The 18,339-nt window shown below is 36.9% G+C and overlaps 1 protein-coding gene across 1 annotated transcript in view; it reads right to left on the reverse strand.

The window, feature by feature from the left end:
- The window catches only part of TMEM272 (transmembrane protein 272), a 43,207-nt gene extending 25,989 nt beyond the window's left edge, over positions 1 to 17,218 (reverse strand). Inside the window, exons 1-2 of the mRNA XM_074304790.1 lie at positions 16,971 to 17,218; positions 6,873 to 6,951 (exon numbers count right to left, since the gene is read on the reverse strand). Of these exons, the coding sequence (XP_074160891.1) occupies positions 6,873 to 6,930 (58 nt within the window). The 5' untranslated portion in view covers positions 6,931 to 6,951; positions 16,971 to 17,218. The remainder of the gene's footprint in view (positions 1 to 6,872; positions 6,952 to 16,970) is intronic.
- Between the last annotated feature and the right edge of the window lie 1,121 nt (positions 17,219 to 18,339).

Raw genomic sequence — 18,339 nt, forward strand, 5'->3', positions numbered from 1 at the left:
TTCTTGATTCTCCCGCTTGATTTTTGTCAGAGGTTGAGGTACTCTACTTTTCACTGTAGTAGGAGAATTTAATGTCCCACTGTTAGAATATGAAAAATTTAACAGAAAGATAAATAAAAATAAAAATTTAAAAATAACATTAGAAAAGTTAAGGTAAAATATTTGGATGCTTTCTGAATGAAAACATTTAAAATTATATGTATTTCTTAGCACTACATGGTACTTGCATTAAAAAAAAAATGTAAGTCATTCCTGCTATGATAAATGGTCAAAAAAATATGAACAGGCAGTTTTCAGATGAAGAAATTAAAGCACTCTATAATCACATAAAATGCTCTAAATCACTAGTGAATAGAGAAATGCAAATTAAAACAGTTTTGAGGTATCACCTGACCCCTATCAGATTGACTAATATGACAGAAAAAGAAAATGAGTTGAAGAAAGTGGAAAACTAATGTACTACTGGTAGAGTTGTCAATTGATCTCCATTTTGAAGAAGAGTTTGAAACTATGCCAAAAGGGCTATAATACTTTTGATCCAGCAATACCATTAATTAGAGAAGCCACCCCAAATGTTCATGTGAATTATTTGCGTCTGACCTGTGGCAGAGCACTCCAAGCTCATATTGGTCTGATCAGCCATAGTAGGACACACTGTAACTCAAATCTAACATTGTGATGTCATTTTGGTCTTCTTCAAGAATGAAGGACAACAACCAACCAATTAGGTCCATACCCTAAAGAGATCATAGAAAATGGAAAAGAACCTACATCAACAAAAATATTTATAGGTACTCTTTTGGTGATGGCAAGGCATTGGAAACTGAGGGGATCAAATCAATTGAGGAATGGCTAAACAAGTTATGGTATATAAATGAAAAGCAGTACTAGTGGGCTGTAAAAATGATAAGCAGGTGGATTTCAGAGAAACCTGACAGGACTACTAATGCTGAGTCAAGATTATGTATTGATCAGTTATGAGTGACTCAGCTCTTCTCAATGATCCAAGATAATTCCAAAAGATTTGTGGTGGAAAAAGCCATCCACATCCAGAGAAAGAACTATGAAGTCTGAATACAGATCAAAGGTTTCTTTTCTCCCTTTAAAACTTTTTTTCTTGCTTTTTCTTTTGTTCTCATTCTTTTTTCACAAATAACTAATATGGAAACATAAATTGTACAAGTATAGCCTGTGATGGATTGCTTGATGTCTTGGGGAGGAGAGAATGTAAGGGAAGAGGGAGAAAAATTTGGAACTCAAAATGTTACAAAAACAAATGTTGAAAACTGTATTTACATGTAATTGGAAAAAAAGTGCAAAAAAGGTCACACAAACCATTTAGAATTTGCAAATAAATGTAAAAGCAGACATTCTAAATATGGTCCTTATAGATCCTAATACTAATAGTAACTAATTAAGGAATCACAACTAGTTACATATGTCTTCAGTGATTGTGAGATCCTGACACTTTTGGGATATCAATAGAAATGTTCATTTTCTTTATAAGAATACAAGTCATTCCCCAGTTGATAAATGGTCAAAGGATATGAACAGACAATTTTCAGATGATGAAAATAAAGCCATCTATAGTCATATGAAAAAATGCTCTAAATTACTATTGATTAGAGAAATGCAAATTAAAACAACTCTGAGGTACCACCTCATACCTCTCAGATTGACTAAGATGACAGGAAAAGATAATGACAAATATTGGAGGGGATGTGGGAAAACTGGGACACTGATGCATTGTTGCTGGAATTGTGAACTCATCCAATCATTCTGAAGAGCAATTTGGAACTATGCCCAAAGGGCTATCAAACTGTGCATACCTTTTGGACCCAGCAGTGCCATTACTGAGTCTGTATCCCAAGGACGTCATAAAGGAAGGAAAAGGACCCACATGTGCAAAAATATTTGTAACAGCTCTTTTTTTTGTGGTGGCAAAGAATTGGAAAATGAGTAGATGCCCATCAATTGGGGAATGGCTGAACAAATTGTGGCATATGAAGGTAATGGAATATTATTGTTCTATAAAAAATGATGAACAAGCTAATTTTAGAAAGGTCTAGAAAGATTTACATGAATTGATGCTAAGTGAACAAGTAGAACCAGGAATACATTGTACACAATAACAGCAAGAATATGAAATGATCAATTATGAAAAAACTTGGTTCTACAATTATAAAACACTTTCCACACAAATAAAGCCAGATCTAATAAGTTGGAAAAATATCCAGTGCTCATAGATGTTGAGTCATTATAATAAAATGACAATACTCCCTAAATTAATCTATTTATTTAGTGCCATATAAAATTCCCAAGAAATTATTTTATATATCTATAAAAATAATAACAAAGTTCATCCAAAAGAACAAAAGGTCAAGAATTTCAAGGGAATTAATTAGAAAAATGCTAATGAAGGTGGCCTAGCTGTGCCAGATCTAAAACAAAACTATATTATAAAGCAGCAGTCATCAAAACCATTTTATAAGAAATAGAGTAGTTGATCAGTGGAATAGGTTAGGTTCATAGGACAAAATATTCAATAATTATAGCAATTTAGTGTTTGACAAACCTAAAGACCCCAACTTTTGGGATAAGAACTCACTATTTGACAAAGACTGATGGGAAAATTGGAAACTAGTGGGACAAAAACTAGGCATTGACCCACACCTAACACCACATACCAAGATAAGGTCAAAATAGGTTCACGATTTAGACATAAAGAGTGATATTATAAGCAAATTAGAAGAACACAGGATAGTTTACCTCTCAGATCTGTGGAGAAGGAAGGAATTTGTGACCAAAGAACTGGAACTCATTATTGAACACCAAATAGATAATTTTGATTGTATTAAGTTAAAAAAATTGTACAAACAAAGCTAATGCAGACAAGATTAGAAGGGAAGCATTAAATTGGGAAAACATCTTTATATTTAAGAGTTCTGTTAAAGGCCTCATTTCTAACATATATAGAGAATTAACTCAAATTTATAAGAATTCAAACCATTCTCCAATTGATAAATGGTCAAAGATTAGGAATAGAGAGTTTTCAGATGAAGAAATTAAAACCATTTCTAGTCATATGAAAAGGTATTCTAAATCACTATTGATCAAAGAAATGCAAATTAAGACAACTCTGAGAAATGCAAATTAAGACAACTCTGAAATACCACTACACACCTGTCAGATTGGCTAGAATGACAGGGAAAGATAATGCGCAATGTTGGAGGGGATGTGGGAAAACTGTGACACTAATACATTGTTGGTGGAACTGTGAATACATCCAAGCCATCCTGGACAGAAATTTGGAACTATGCTTAAAAAGTTGTCAAATTGTGCATACCCTTTGACCCAGAAGTGTTACTACTGGGCTTATATCCCAAAGAGATCTTGAAGAAGGGAAAGGGACCTGTATGTGCAGGAATGCTTGTGGCAGCCCTCTTTGTAGTGGCCAGAAACTGTAAACTAAGTGGATGCCTATCAATTGGAGAATGGTTGGGTAAATTATGGTATATGAATATTATGGAATATATTGTTCTGTAAGAAATGACCAACAGGATAATTTCAGAAAGGCCTGGAGAGACTGACATAAAATGATGCTGAATGAGATGAGCAGGACCAGGAGATCGTTGTGTGCTTCAACAACAATACTATATGATGATCAATTCTGATGGATGTGGCCATTTTCAACAATGAGATGAACCAAATTAGTTCCGATAGAGCAGTAATGAACCGAACCAGCTACACCCAGCGAAAGAACTCAGGGAAATGACTATGAACCACTAATAGAATTCTCAACCCAGGCTAATTGTACACTATTTCAAAGTCCAATTCTTTTTGTACAGCAAAACAACTGTTTGGACATGTATACATATATTGTATTTAATTTATACTTTAACATATTTAAAATGTATTGGTCAACCTGCCATTTGGGGGGGGGGGAAGGAGGGGAAAAATTAGAACAAAAGGTTTAGCAATTGTCACCCATGCATATATCTGGTAAATAAAAACTAAAACTATATATATATATATAAAGACAACACTGAGATACCACTACATACCTCTCAAATTGGCTAAGATGACAAGGATGAATGTTAGAGGGAATGTGGGAAAAACTGGGACACTGATACATTGTTGGTGGAGTTGTAAATAGAATCAACCATTCTGGAGAGCAATTTGGAACTATATATATCAAATTGTGCATACCCTTTGATCCAGCAATGTTTTCTACTGGGATTATATCCCAAAGAGATCTAAAAGGAGGGAAAGGGACCCACATGTACAAAAATATTTGTGGCAGTCCTCTTTGTAGTGACTAGAAACTAGAAACTGAGTGGATGCCCACCAAATGGAGAACGGCTGAATAAGTTATAGTATATGAATGCTATGGAATATTATTGTTCTATAAGAAATGATCAGCAGGATGATTTTAGAGAGGCCTGGAGAGACTTACATGAATTGATGCTGAGTGAAATGAGCAGAAGCAGGAGATCATTGTACATGGCAACAACAATATAATACAACAATCAATTCTGATGGACACGACTATTTCTAACAATGAAATGATGGAGGCTAGTTCCAATGATCTTGTGATGAAGAGAGCCATCTATATCCAAAAAGAGGACTGTAAGAACTGAATGTGGACCACAACATAGCATTCTCATTCTTTTTGTTGTAGTTCTCTTGCATTTTGTTTTCTTACTCATTTTCTTTCCTTTTTGATCTGATTTTTCTTGTGCAGCAAGATAATTGTATAAATATGTTTACACATCTTGGATTTAACATATATTTTAACATATATAACATATATTGGATTACTTGCCATCTGGAGAAAGGGTTAGGGGAAAGGAGGGGAAAATTTGGAACACAAGGTTTTTCAAGGGTCAATGTTGAAAAATTATCCATCCATATGGAGTGAACTCTGTCTGTCTCTCTTTCTCTCTCTCTCTCTGTCTCTCCCTCTCTCCTCCCTCTCTGTATCTCCCTGTCTGTCTGTCTCTATCTGTCTGTATGGAACTATTGGAAAATAAAAAGCTTTAATTTTTAAAAAGAAAAGAGTTGATTCTTCTCAGTGGTTCAGTGATCCAAAGCAATCCCAATAGACTTTGGACAGAAAATATCATCTGCATTCAGAAAAAGAATTAAGGAGACTGAATGTAAATCAACACATGCTAGCATTATTCACTTCTTTTTTTCTGTTTTTTCTTTATGTCTTCCATGATTTTTCCCTTTTGCTCTGATTTTTTCTCTCCCAATGTGATTCATAAAGTCATGTGCATTAATAATATAAATAAATTTACTAGAAAAAAGAGAAATGTTTATTTTAGATCAAGGAGACAGAAGAAGAGAACTGAGTGTGAGTGAGGAGGAGGATGGAGTATAAAAAGATGGGAAAACAAGAGTTGTGAATGAGAATAAGATGATGGAGTAGAAGAAGGTAGATGAATGGGAGACAACCAAATCATTACATTAGGATCCAGAACTCTACCTACACACACTATCCATAATTCTCTCTCTCATCTCATCTTTCAAATGCCTATCGTGTGGGCACTGTAAAAATGTGCTTAAACTACTCAGAGCTGGTACCCAAATCTGGTAGTATAACCTGGTAGATGAAGGCTGTTCAAAGAATGAAAGAAGAGGGAGGATAAATTCCATTGAAGAGAGTAAAAATAGAGCTTCAGTAGGAATAGCTAGGCAATATTATTTTGATTTACATAGCAAATTAATAATTATTGTGAAGTTTTGAGCAAGAGAGTAACATGCCAAAAGCAAACTAGATTGATATCAATTATTGCCCATCATTGGTCATTAATATGGGAATAGAACCATTTCCCCTTCCACTGACACATAAAGGAAGAAGTCCCATATTTATGCCTGGCAAGATTCCTCACTAATTACTGGAATGTAGCAATGGAAATCATTGCAGTTATTGGCTATTTTCTTCGAGTATATTTCTCAACTTTCTCAAACTTTGCTCTGATATTCTTAGCCATTTATATTTAATGGACAGTTCTTTTGATTTCTACACAAATGTTAATATGGCACATTCTAATGCCACATGGGCATATTTCTGGCCATTGAGGGATTTGCCACTCTTGTGCATTCCCTTATCACCTATACTAGTGCAAGAGCCTATTTGTGATCTTCCTGATTCAAGTTTTCACTTAGTTGCCATGTCAGTGTGCTGATGGGATTTTTCTAAAGTGACTTTCCTAAAGATTAGATTTTCCTAAATCAGATCCTTCCCCCCCTTTCTCTCTTTCTCTTTCTCTCTCTCTGTCTGCCTGTCTCTGTCTCTGTCTCTCTGTCTCTCTCCCCCAGGAAGTATGCTAAATGCTTCACAATTATCTCACTTGATCTCCACAACAACCTTGAAAGATAGACACTATTATTATCATCCTTATTTTACAAATAAGGAAATTGAGGCAAACTAAGGTCAAATTGCCCACTTTCAAGTTAACTCTCTTTTTATACATCTTTTAATAAGAGATGGAAGAAACCTTAGAGATTTTCTAGTATAGCTTAATAATTTTACAGAAAAGGAAACTCAAGTTCAGAATGGCTAAGTGAATTATTGAATTTACTCTTGATGTAAACTGGTGTCCCTGGGTGATATAGTGGTCCTTTTAAATAAGTATATTAGATACACCATATGGACAGGTATTAAAATTTGGGACAATAAAAAAAAAAAATCTGATCTTTGGGGAAAAAATTTGCCAAAGGGATCTGTTCCTAAACAAGGTTAAAAAACAAACAAACAAACAAACAAAAACAACAACTCTGATTTAGGATTCAGACTCTCAATGTCAAGTCTAAACCCATTCTTCTTTCCTGGAAAATAGACAGTACCAAGATTAGCAACTTACCATTACTTGCAATCATCGATATGCACTGATGACAGGCCTTCTCCAAACCACCAGGCATTGTTAAGTGTCTAAAGTAAACCTAAGAATTAAAAAAAAAAGTCCATTAAAATAACAAGGAGGATATTTTATGTGAACTAATTAACCACCTCTGGTAAATATGCATATGTGTTTGTGACAGATACACAAACACATATCTGAGAGCAGCAGTGTAGACCAATGGTGAGTCTATAATCCAGTCACTTATTATATGATTTATAGTTGTTGCAGTCATGTCTAACTCTTTGTAATTCCATTTGGAATTTTCTTAGCAAAGAAACTAGAATGGTTTGCCATATCCTTCTCCAGCTAATTTTACAGATGAGGAAATTGAGGCAAACAGGATTAAATCACTTGCCCAGGGCCATATAGCTAGTGAGTGTCTGAGGCCAGAAAGAAGAATTTTCATGACTTCCTATCTGGCACTCCATCCACTACACCACTCCTAGAAACTACTTAGGCTTTCTCAATCCTTCATTTTATAAAAAAAGGAAAATGAGGCTGATAGACAATTGAAGTGCCTTAGGTCTTGCCTGGATCCATACAGCTTCTGACTCCACATAACACTGTATCACACTATCTATGACTGCAATCTTTTGGTACAAATGGAACATCTTTCTTTAGTTATTTATAATCCATTTGTATTTTCTTATGTATCTTTCTCTCTCCTTTGCTCAACAAAATATTCAATGTTATTTTATACAATAGGTATTTTTCTTTTTTAAAAATTTATTTTTTTTATTAATTTTATAATTATAATTTTTTGACAGTACATATGCATGGGTAATTTTTTTTACAACATTATCCCTTGTACTCACTTCTTTTCCGAATTTTCCCCCTCCCTCCCTTTACCTCCTCCCTAGATGACAGGCAATCCCATACATGTTAAATGTGTCACAGTATATCCTAGATACAATATATGTGTGTAAAACTGAATTTCTTGTTGCACGATAAGAATTGGATTCAGAAGGTAAAAGTAACCTGGGTAGAAAGACAATAGGGCAAACAGTTTACACTCAATTCCCAGTGTTCCTTCTCTGGGTGTAGCTGTTTCTGTCCATCACTGATCAATTGGAATTGGATTAGCTCTTCTCTATGTTGAAGATATCCACTTCCATCAGAAAATATCTTCATACAGTATTGTTGTTGAAGTGTACAGTGATCTCCTGGTTCTGCTCATTTCATTCAGCATCAGTCCATGCAAGCCTCTCTGTATTCATCCTGCTGGTCATTTCTTACAGAGCAATGATATTCCATAATATTCATATACCATAATTTACCCAACCATTCTCCAATTGATGGGCATCCATTCAACTTCCAGTTTCTGGCCATTACAAAAAGAGCTGCCACAAACATTTTGGCACATACAGGTCCCTTTCTTTCCTTTAGTATTTGGGATATAAGCCCAGTAGTAGCACGGCTGGATCAAAGGGTATGCACATTTTGATAACTTTTGGGGCATAATTCCAAATTGCTCTCCAGAATAGTTGGATTCTTTCACAACTTCACCAACAATGCATCAGTGTCCCAGTTTTCCCACATCCCCTCCAACATTCATCATTATTTGTTCCTGTCATCTTAGCCAATCTAACAGGTGTGTAGTGGTATCTCAGAGTTGTTTTAATTTGCATTTCTCTGAACAATAGTGATTTGGAACATTTTCATATGAGTGAAAATAGTTTCAATTTCATCATCTGAAAATTGTCTGTTCATATCCTTTGACCATTTATCAATTGGAGAATGGCTTGATTTCTTATAAATTAGAGGCAATTCTCTGTATATTTTGGATATGAGGCCTTTATCAGAACCTTTAACTGTAAAAATATTTTCCCAATTTGTTGCTTCTCTTCTAATCTTGTTTGCATTAGGAGTTTATATTCTAATAGGGTAGATTAAAAAGTCATTCATTACCAAGCAACGGAACAATTGATAAGATGTATATATAAATATCTATTGAACCAATGAAAATAATATGGGTGCTATGTATGAGAAAGTTGAGGGAGAAAGGTGAGCTGGTTGAGATCAAGGAAGTCTTCAGGGAGGAGGTGATACTTTTGTCATACCTTGAAGGATGGGAGGGAAGAAACTGAAAGTAGGGAAGCACACTTAAATGTACAAGAGTGTTAATGCAACTAATATGATATTATTATTGTTCTCATTATTTTGTTAAAGTAAGGCCTTTGCTTGGTGGCCGGTCATTTTTTTGGAAATCTTGACAATTAGAACACAATGTAGTAGTGATCAAATAGAAAGTGAAAAAATCTTCTCTGGAGACTGAAAAGTTTTTTAAGTCTCACTCTGGTTCATTTTGCAGATGAGGTTTGAACTCAGATTGTTACACTCTGTCTACTATATCACCTAACTGTCCCTAAAGATTTCTATACTAAAAAGTTAAAATAAGAAAAGTATGGATCCTTAAAGGGATCAACTGAATTTACCTAGAAAAATTCATTTTTCTCAATGATGCTGAATCGATGAAAATTTCCTCTATTATTCTCATTTGAGAACATTAAGTATTTAATAAGTGCTTTGGCAGCTGGTTGGGGCAGTAGTAGAGTGCTGGTCCTTGGAGTCAGGAAGATTCATCTTCCTAAGTTCAAATGTGGCACCAGACACTTACTAGTCAAGTCAATTCTGTTTGTCTCGGTTTCCTCATCTGTAAAATGTTCTGGAGAAGGAAATGGCAAAACACTTCAGTATCTCTGCCAAGAAAACTCCAAAAGGAGTCATGAAGAGTCAGACATAACTGAAGAATGACTGAACTTTAACAATCCATTGGTTTCCTACTGGTCAGAGTATAACAGGAGACAGACTTCTGGGGTGCAGTAATGAGGTTAGCAGGTGCCAGTGCTTTGTTTGAAAAGAAAAGAAGCCAGTCAGGAGACATAGGCGGCTATTGTGAAGACTGGGAACTTGATTGTTCTTATATACACTTAATGAGGTGGATTACTGCAGAGACTGTCTTCTAAGCAAAGCCTTTAAGAACAGAAAGGTTATCTGAACAAACCTCTGGAGTCCCACAGAAAATCACCTTTGGCTAAAAAATAAGGAGAATGTAGTCCTCTTTCTTGGGGCTTTGGGTCAGTGGGAGATTACTTTATTTAACTTTCTGTATAGAGTGATTCACTTCTGCTATTCCTTCATGATTCTTTTAATTGTAGGAAAAAATGGGTCCCTGGACAAGCACTATACATTCTTGCATCTCTGTCTTTGCTAGGGGTGTTCCCCTGACCTAGAATGTGCCCCTTTCCCCTCTTAATGTGATATGAATTTCTTGCTTATTCTTTTTTTTGAAGGATTTTTCTTTTTAAAAATATTTTAATATTTTAATTTTCCCCAGTTACACGGAAAATGATTTTATAAGTTTTTAAAACTTTGAGTTCCTGATTCTCTCCCTTCCTTCCCACCTCACCCTTGAGAAAGCACATGTGAAGTTATGGGAAACATTTTCATAAAAGTCATGTTGCAAAAGAACACATAATTCCCCCCCTCAAAAAACCCTCAAGGAAAAAAGTATGCTTCAGTCTGTATTCAGATACAATCATTCTTTCTCTGAGCATGGATAGCATTTTGTATCATATAAGTCCTTCAGAATTGTATTGTATTGCTGTATTGCTGAGAATAGCAAAGTCATTCACAGTTGATCATCCCACAACATTGCTATTGCTTTGTACATAGTACATTTCACTTTGCTTGAGTTCATAGAGGACTTTCCAGGTTTTTCTGAGAGCATTCTACTCAACATTTATTATAGAACAGTAATATTCCAATCATAACCACATACCGCAATTTATTCAGCCATTCCCCAAATGACAGGCATTCCCTCAATTTCCAATTCTTTGCCCTATTCCTGCTCATTCTTTAAAGCCCGAATTTAAATACAATCTAGTTTAAATAGTTTTCCTTTGTCCTTCCCCTTCATTATTTCTCCCATCTATCTTTCTGCTTCCATTCCCCATTATATTTTGCTTTTAAACTCTCCAATTCATTGGTTGTTTAATATTTTGCATTATCTTTATCTGTATTGGAACTAAATTCCATGAGGCTGCAGTGACTAGGTTTTATCAAAACTCCTTTTCTCTTTCAGCAGCGAGTATAATGCTCTATACAACAGTAGGCACTTATATGTGATAAAGATACACATTACTTTTTCTCTTTGTTGTGAACAAGTCTTTAACTTAGAAAAAAAATGAATTGTTTCAGGTTCCCAGGGGTTTTTCCTGGCTGGACAGTGGCAATTCTTAGATACAATATCAATAGGCTAGAGAAGACTAGTTTCTTGGAGGTCTACTTTTTTGTTTTTCTGCTATTTTGGAAGTCCCATATATTATAGGAATTTAAAATTTCCCTTTATTCTTCTTTCGACTTTTGGTTAACACTCATCTCACCTGACCAAAACTTGTTCCAAGGGATTCTTAAGAGTCTTAAACATTAAGCCAAGAAGAAGAATCTCAACTGTTCCTGACTCCCTAGAAACATATAAATCCTCCTCCTCCTCCTCAATCAGCTTATTGTGAATCCTCTAAATGTAGTTTAATCCATAACTTAATTTACCTATTGGTGAAGTTTGTTTTCGTAGGAGAATTATGAGATCATAACTCTGTTTAACTATATCTGCCAACCTTTATGATATTCAAAGACATATGGGATTATGGATTTATCTTCTCTAAATTTTATGGCCTAAGAAGAAACTAACAAAATTATAATATGCAAATTCTTTCTCTGTCACTTGGACATAATTTTGCCTATAGAGATCCTTATCAGAATACTCATAATTGTTCATGTTTTCTCTGGGGTCCAAACCCATTTTTTAAAGCACAATAATAAAACCTAGGTTTGTACCAAAGTGATAAAAACGCATTTGGAAGCTATGTGAACACAGAGGAGAGATATATCTTCCATAACACATGTAACATAACAGTTTAGGACCTGGAGGCAGTACAGCCCCAGCTAAAACATTTTTTCATAGATCTATGTACAGGAAATCTTCATAAAGTCCTTACAAAAATTTTCAACTTTGAAATTCTCTTAACTTTTTCTGTGGCTATGGTCAATGATATTTCTGTCTCCCCCAATTAGAATGCATGTTCTTTGAGGGCAAGGGCTAGACTTTTGTCTTTCTCTGAATCCCTAGCTTTTAGCTGGACCCTATGTTTTAATGGGGCAAATAAATGGCACAATAGGAAGGGTTCTGGGTTTGCAGTCAGGTAAACCTGATTTCAGTTCTAGCCTCAGACATGCATTCACTGTGTGCCCTGTGTGGACAAATCATTTAACCTTATTGCCTCAGTTTCTTCATCTGTAAAATGTACTGGGAAGGAAATGGCAAACTTCTCCAGTATCTTTGCCAAGAAAACCAAGAATTGGACATGACTGAAAAGGACTGAATTCATGTCTTAATGAGAAAGGCATGAATGATTAATTAATCAACAAGCACTTATCATATACCTAGAATATTAAAGGAAAGAGAATAAGTATTTCTGTGGCACTCACTATGTGCCAGGCACCATATGTACTCAGTGCTTTTGCAAGCATCATTTCATTTGATTCTCACTGACCCTGGGAGGGAAGGGCTAGGAAATTTTAAGGCAGATTAAGTGACTTGCACAAGGTCACACAGCTAAGAATTTGAACTCAGGTATTCCTGATGCGGGGCTCATCGCATCCATTTGGTGGTTGTAGTTATTGTTCATTAGTTTCACTCACATCCTAGTCTTTGTGACTCCATTGGGGTTTTCTTGCAGATACTAAAATGGTTTGCCATTTCCTTCTCCAGCTCATTTTACAGATGAGAAAACTGAGGCAAACAATCCAAGTCAGATTTTAAAGGATAAATGGAATATTCTTTTCACAGCAGATACAAAGTTATTCTGCCACCTCTGCAACATTTAGGTCTTTTCTCTGTGGTAATTGTTTTGTGTTTGTCCCTGGGATAATATTGCATTGTACAAATTGTTCAAGGTCACTAGAGAATGAAAAGCCATTTGTTAAGCATTTAGTTTGTACTAGGGACGCTGCTGGGTTCTCAAGATGCTACTATGTTACTGAAACTTTAATTAAATTTGCTTTTAAGCACAGTTTTCATATTGTTTCTAACACTTCTACTAAACTAAGTTATTAAAGGGTGTGCTAGGACTTCATGGCACTGGGTGTGTGTCCAACTTAACAGTACAATTAGTTTGTACCTCAATGTTTGTGTGTTTGGCTACACACACACACACACACATACACACACACACATACACAAGGAACTCTAGAGAACAAAGACTTATAACCTAATTTATCACAAGTCAGAGCACTCTTCACCCAGCCACCTACATAAAAGAATGCCGAACAGAACTCTGCTTTACATTTTATTTTGCCAAATCCCTCCACCCATTCCACCTCCATCTCCAACCTCAGTGTGAAATTATATTCACTCAGTCAATAGACAAGAATTTACCAAACACTTGATTGCCAGCCGGGTACCACGTTAGATGCTGGGATATTCAGATAAAAAGAAAATAGCTCCTGCTCTTGACGACTTTGCATTTTATAGGTTGATTTTGAGACTATCAGAGTTAATCAAGCAAATGCTTTATGCTTATTTTAGTACCTCAGAGAGCCATGACTTCACTGGTGATGGCAACCCTCCTACTGATAAAGAATAAAGCACCTTAGGAGACTATCTTCATAAATTACCATGTTGTAGAATTCTATGACCTGATGGCCAGTCTTTCAGGTGATGAGCCTATTCAATTTAGCCAGATTAATATTTGGGCAACAGACATAAAAGAGTACACACAAAGCCTTTCCAAGTGGGTCCAACCTGCAGGTTTAGGCTAATGCCATCTCTGTGCCATGAGAAAGTCTCAAAAGAGGGTTTCAGTGGAGGAAAATGTTTTATAAAACAATACAAAGTAAAATGGCAGATGATGAATCTAGCTGATAACAACTGATTAAAAAAAAGAATGAATCCAGGATACAGCATTATTTCTATTTTTAAAAGGAAACAATTTATATTTTTCAATCTCTTCATTTTTCTTTAACACCCAAGGTAATTGAAAAGAACTAAAATGCGAGCAGAGCTGCTGACTGTTCTACTACATGAAGTATTACTACTTCTTGTAGAAGTATTTATTATCTTAAAGATCTATTACAGCTGGGATGTGGGGCACTGTCAGAACTCACCATGAAAGTCTCATTTTTATGCAAAAGTGTTTTTGGTTTAGTTCGGTCTTGCTATAGCCTATATTTATAGTCTGATGACACATTTCTCCTTATCAAACTCTTTAGGTTTCAGTCAAACTGGCCTCTTAATATTCCCCCCACATACCTACTTGACATTCCCAATCAAGGCCTTTACCCAGGCTTTCCTCCATGCCTGGAATGTTCCCTCCTTCCCCTCTGCTTTTAAGAATCCCTAATTCCTTTCAAAATTCACCTCATGTGTCACCCTGACCAACACGAGGCCTTTTCTTGATTTCTCCAGTTAATAGTGCCCCTCTCCATTATTTTGCATTTATTCTGTATGTATTTCTGATTTGCATATTGGTGAATATGTTGTATCATATCAGTTATCATCATATCATGCTCCTAGATGGCAGGAATTATCTTGCTTTATATCTCCCCTTCCTCACCTAGCCTAGGACCTGACACATAATAGATACTTAAGAAAGGATTGTTGATTTTTCTTTTTGCTTTTCCCAAATTTCTTAAAAGTAGTCACTCATGTCTCTCCCAAGGAGTGCACCATTAAAATCTCTGAGGTTTCTGGTTTCACCTCAGCAATGGTACTGCCCAGGGAGGGCTGAGGTGACATGAAATGGTCAGAAGTAGTTCCTGAGAAGTTCATGAGCTTCATTCCAAATCCTCAAAACAGTCATTAAATGCCACTTAGCTAAAAACTGCAATGTAAAAAAGAGACAACAAATAACATCTTTCTTAATATTAACAACAGTTGCACTTTTGAAATGGTAACCCACCTAACTCAACATTTACTCATGTTAAGGGGACAGGAAGTGACTCCCATTCTCCTTACTCATTATAGATACTCTATGCATAGTCACTCAGACAACACACATTTATTGGGTCTTAGTAAGTGATAGAAATTGTGCTGAATGCTAGGGAGATTAAGAAGGACGTCACAGTTAAATGGGGGTGGTATAAATAACTAGGAATATTCAAGAGCTATAGCAATAAATGTTGATGGTGTTTAATGAATGGTAATATAAGAGCTAGTTGTATGACCTTTGCCAAGCCATTTTACACTCTTTGCCTTAGTTTCCTCATCTGTAAAATGAGCTTGAAGAGGAAAAGGCAAACTAGTATCTTTGTCAAGAAAACCCCAAATGGGGTCATTAAAAGTTGGACACAACTAAAAATGACTAAACAGCAACATGATGATGGTTGAGAAACTATGGACTAACTTCTTCCCTTTTGAAGTTTCAAGAAAATGAAACCATCAGGGTCTGTGAGTTTGTGAGGATGGGGCAGGAACAGACTAGTGATATTATAAGAGAACTCCTGCTTTGTAAACTCTCTCCCTCTCCCCATACAGATCAGTGACTCACCTGTGATGTATATTCTTAGTTGCCTGAAAGTTTTGAGATATTAAATGATTTACATTCAAGGTCACACAGATAGTATGCTATGCCTAAGGTAAGATTTAAACCCTGATCTTTCACCCTAAGGTCAGGAACTATTTAATTTTGCTCTTTGTATCCCCAACACTTAGAGCAGTTTGCCTGATATACAGTAGAAGCTTAATAAATAGCTGTTGATTGATTGCAAGACATATCTTCTTTCTTTTGTACCACTGAAATATGGAGAAGCAGCAGCAGCACAGGGAGCACCGCTACCACATCCCAGCACACTCCTATCAGTGTGAGCTGCTGTCTCCCCCATAGCTCAGGGACTTGTGAATACAGCTCTGATCATGGAGTTATTATTGTGATTGATGCTATTTAATGTCTTCTCAAAAGCGATGCAAGAATAGATCTGATAATCCTTCCAACTATATGGGACTAACTTTGGTTACATGAAGGGACTTATTCTATAAACTGTAAAATGATAGAAAACAAGTAAATAAGTTTGTCAAAACACTTTATTTGAATCTCATGCAAAGCTTCTATAATATCCCAGGCCTGAATGTTTCACTAATCTTGCAAGATATCTGCTATACTCTAAGGCCATTGAGGGGGTCACAAATCTTTACTTAACTATATCTGAATGTCGTATAGTTTACCACTAACATTTGACCACAAGCTCATGGCTAGCAGTAGCCTGAGTCAGGTTCAATATTCAAGGTAAACTGAATACTTTCAAACACCCACCTGATTATGCCTTTTCTTTCACAGGTTTATAATGTATGATTGACTTGGAAAATTAAACAGTTCACGTGGAAAGGGGAGAGAAAGGAGACGGTGTTTGGATTTATGGTGATCAGTCTCACCCACCTCATAGAGCAGCGTTGGACATTAGACAGCCTTGAACATTACCTGTCATACACGTGTCCTTCTTGCCTCCCGCCACTCACCCAAATACACCCTAACTGTCCCCAGAAGTTCTAGATTTATTTATTCTTCATTCTCTGTCCTCTCTAATCCCTAGCCTCCAGATCCCTAAAGACGCATTTCCCCTCATCCTCTCTCTATTGTCTCATTTCTATCAAATATACTTTCTCTGTGCGGGCTCAGGTACTTTTTAAATTACCAAGTCCAAACTGCCTGTACAGCTTTTCAACAGGGAGACGCTTGGATAATTTCTTCCAGTTCCAATTCACCACCTTTGATATCAGCAGATTCTGACAGCCCAACACGGTCTCCTTTGACCCTGCGCTTCACTGTGTCTATGGGCTGATGGCATTTTCTCAGCAAGAAAACTATTTTGCTCAGAGAGAATAGAGGTTAAGATTTTCCTTTCTCTCCCCGCTCTTTAATAACACTTTGACAATACAGTCGTTTCCTCCCCTCGAACAGAATAAAGCAGCACATTGTCATCCCCCCTCTAAAGGTTTCTGAGAAATCATCTTCCAGGCACTTGCTCTGACCTGAGGAACTGTGAAAGCCCGTCCTCACTCACCTTTGGAGCCAATGGAAGAGTTAGACGGAGAGACGCGGGCTGGGAGAATGCTGCCTTCAAGCAGAGAAGGGGGCCCAAGTGAGGCAGGTTCTCTGAGGCGTTCCTGGCAAGCCTCTGCAGCCAGGGGCTCTACCTGCTGCTGCTGCTCCTTTTCCTTCAGCTTCCCTCTCCTGATCACTTTCTCTCTCTGTTCGGCTCCTCAGTTCTCTTCTCTGCCGACGGACAGCAAGCCTGCTGCGTCTAGTCCCGAGGAGAGCTGATAATCTGCATTTCCCACTCCCACTTTTCAGGCGGAGGTACAACCCTCCCTCCCCCCTGCCAAGCTTTAATACCCCCAGCAGTGATCCACAGGGCCAGGAGGGGGCAGCAGAGGAGGCTGGGAATTGTACTAGAAAATTAACATCTTAGAGATGGGACAGACAGAAGTTTTTGGTTAGATCCTTTCATCTTGTCTTCAGTCATGGTGGCCATGCCTTTGGAGCCCAAGGACCAGGTTTCATCTCCAGATTCTGATACTTTCCACTCATATGCTGAAGCAAGTCCCTTCTTTCTAAGTCTCAGTTTCCACATCTGTAAAATGAGCACTAAAACATTCCCTGATACCGGTCCATCCTAAATACATGCTGAACCCTCCCAAGATATCTTGGGTTTACCAGCTAGATTTCTTTCTTAAGGACCAGGCCTTAAACCAAACCACTATGCAGCACAGGGAGCACATTGATTAGCCACCGACAGGTCCCAGAACACACCCCATTTGGTCACAGTTTGGGTCCTGATTGATTCAAATTGAATGTAAATAGCAATCATTTCTGCTTTGGCCAGAAACCTTGGGTGTCTTCCTCTCCCAGATTTCTTTCTTTCTTTTTCAGATTTCTTTTTTTTTTCTGACTAGGTGAAAGAGTAGATTCTTTGCCTCAGTTGCTACCTATCCTTAATGACTGAATGGGTGCAGCTCCAGTTTAACTGAGATCTACTGAAGATCTTAAAAAGCCCAAGGTCTCCCACTGCATCCAGGGCCACCTCCAGTCTTCCTGATCTATATCTGGCCACTGAACCCAGATGGCTCTGGAGGGGAAAGTGAGGCAGATTTGTCAGCTCTCCCTCCCTTAAATCCTATTCACTTGCATGTCATGGAACCTCCTTGATGTCATGGTCCTCTCTGAGAAGGAAGGACAAATAACAACATGCTGCTATCTCTGTGGTTTACATAAAGACAAGGGGATGCTTAATTTTTGTTCTTGTATCCCAAGTGACTAAGTACTTAATAAATGCTTCTTGATTTTAATTGAATAATGTTTCTAAGAATATTACTATAACAATAGAGTGTTATAATTTGAGGCATCCAAGGAAAATCCTCCAATCACTGACA

This window comes from Sminthopsis crassicaudata, chromosome 3, assembly GCF_048593235.1.
Source record: "Sminthopsis crassicaudata isolate SCR6 chromosome 3, ASM4859323v1, whole genome shotgun sequence".
In the NCBI taxonomy this organism is placed as follows: Eukaryota; Metazoa; Chordata; class Mammalia; order Dasyuromorphia; family Dasyuridae; genus Sminthopsis; species Sminthopsis crassicaudata.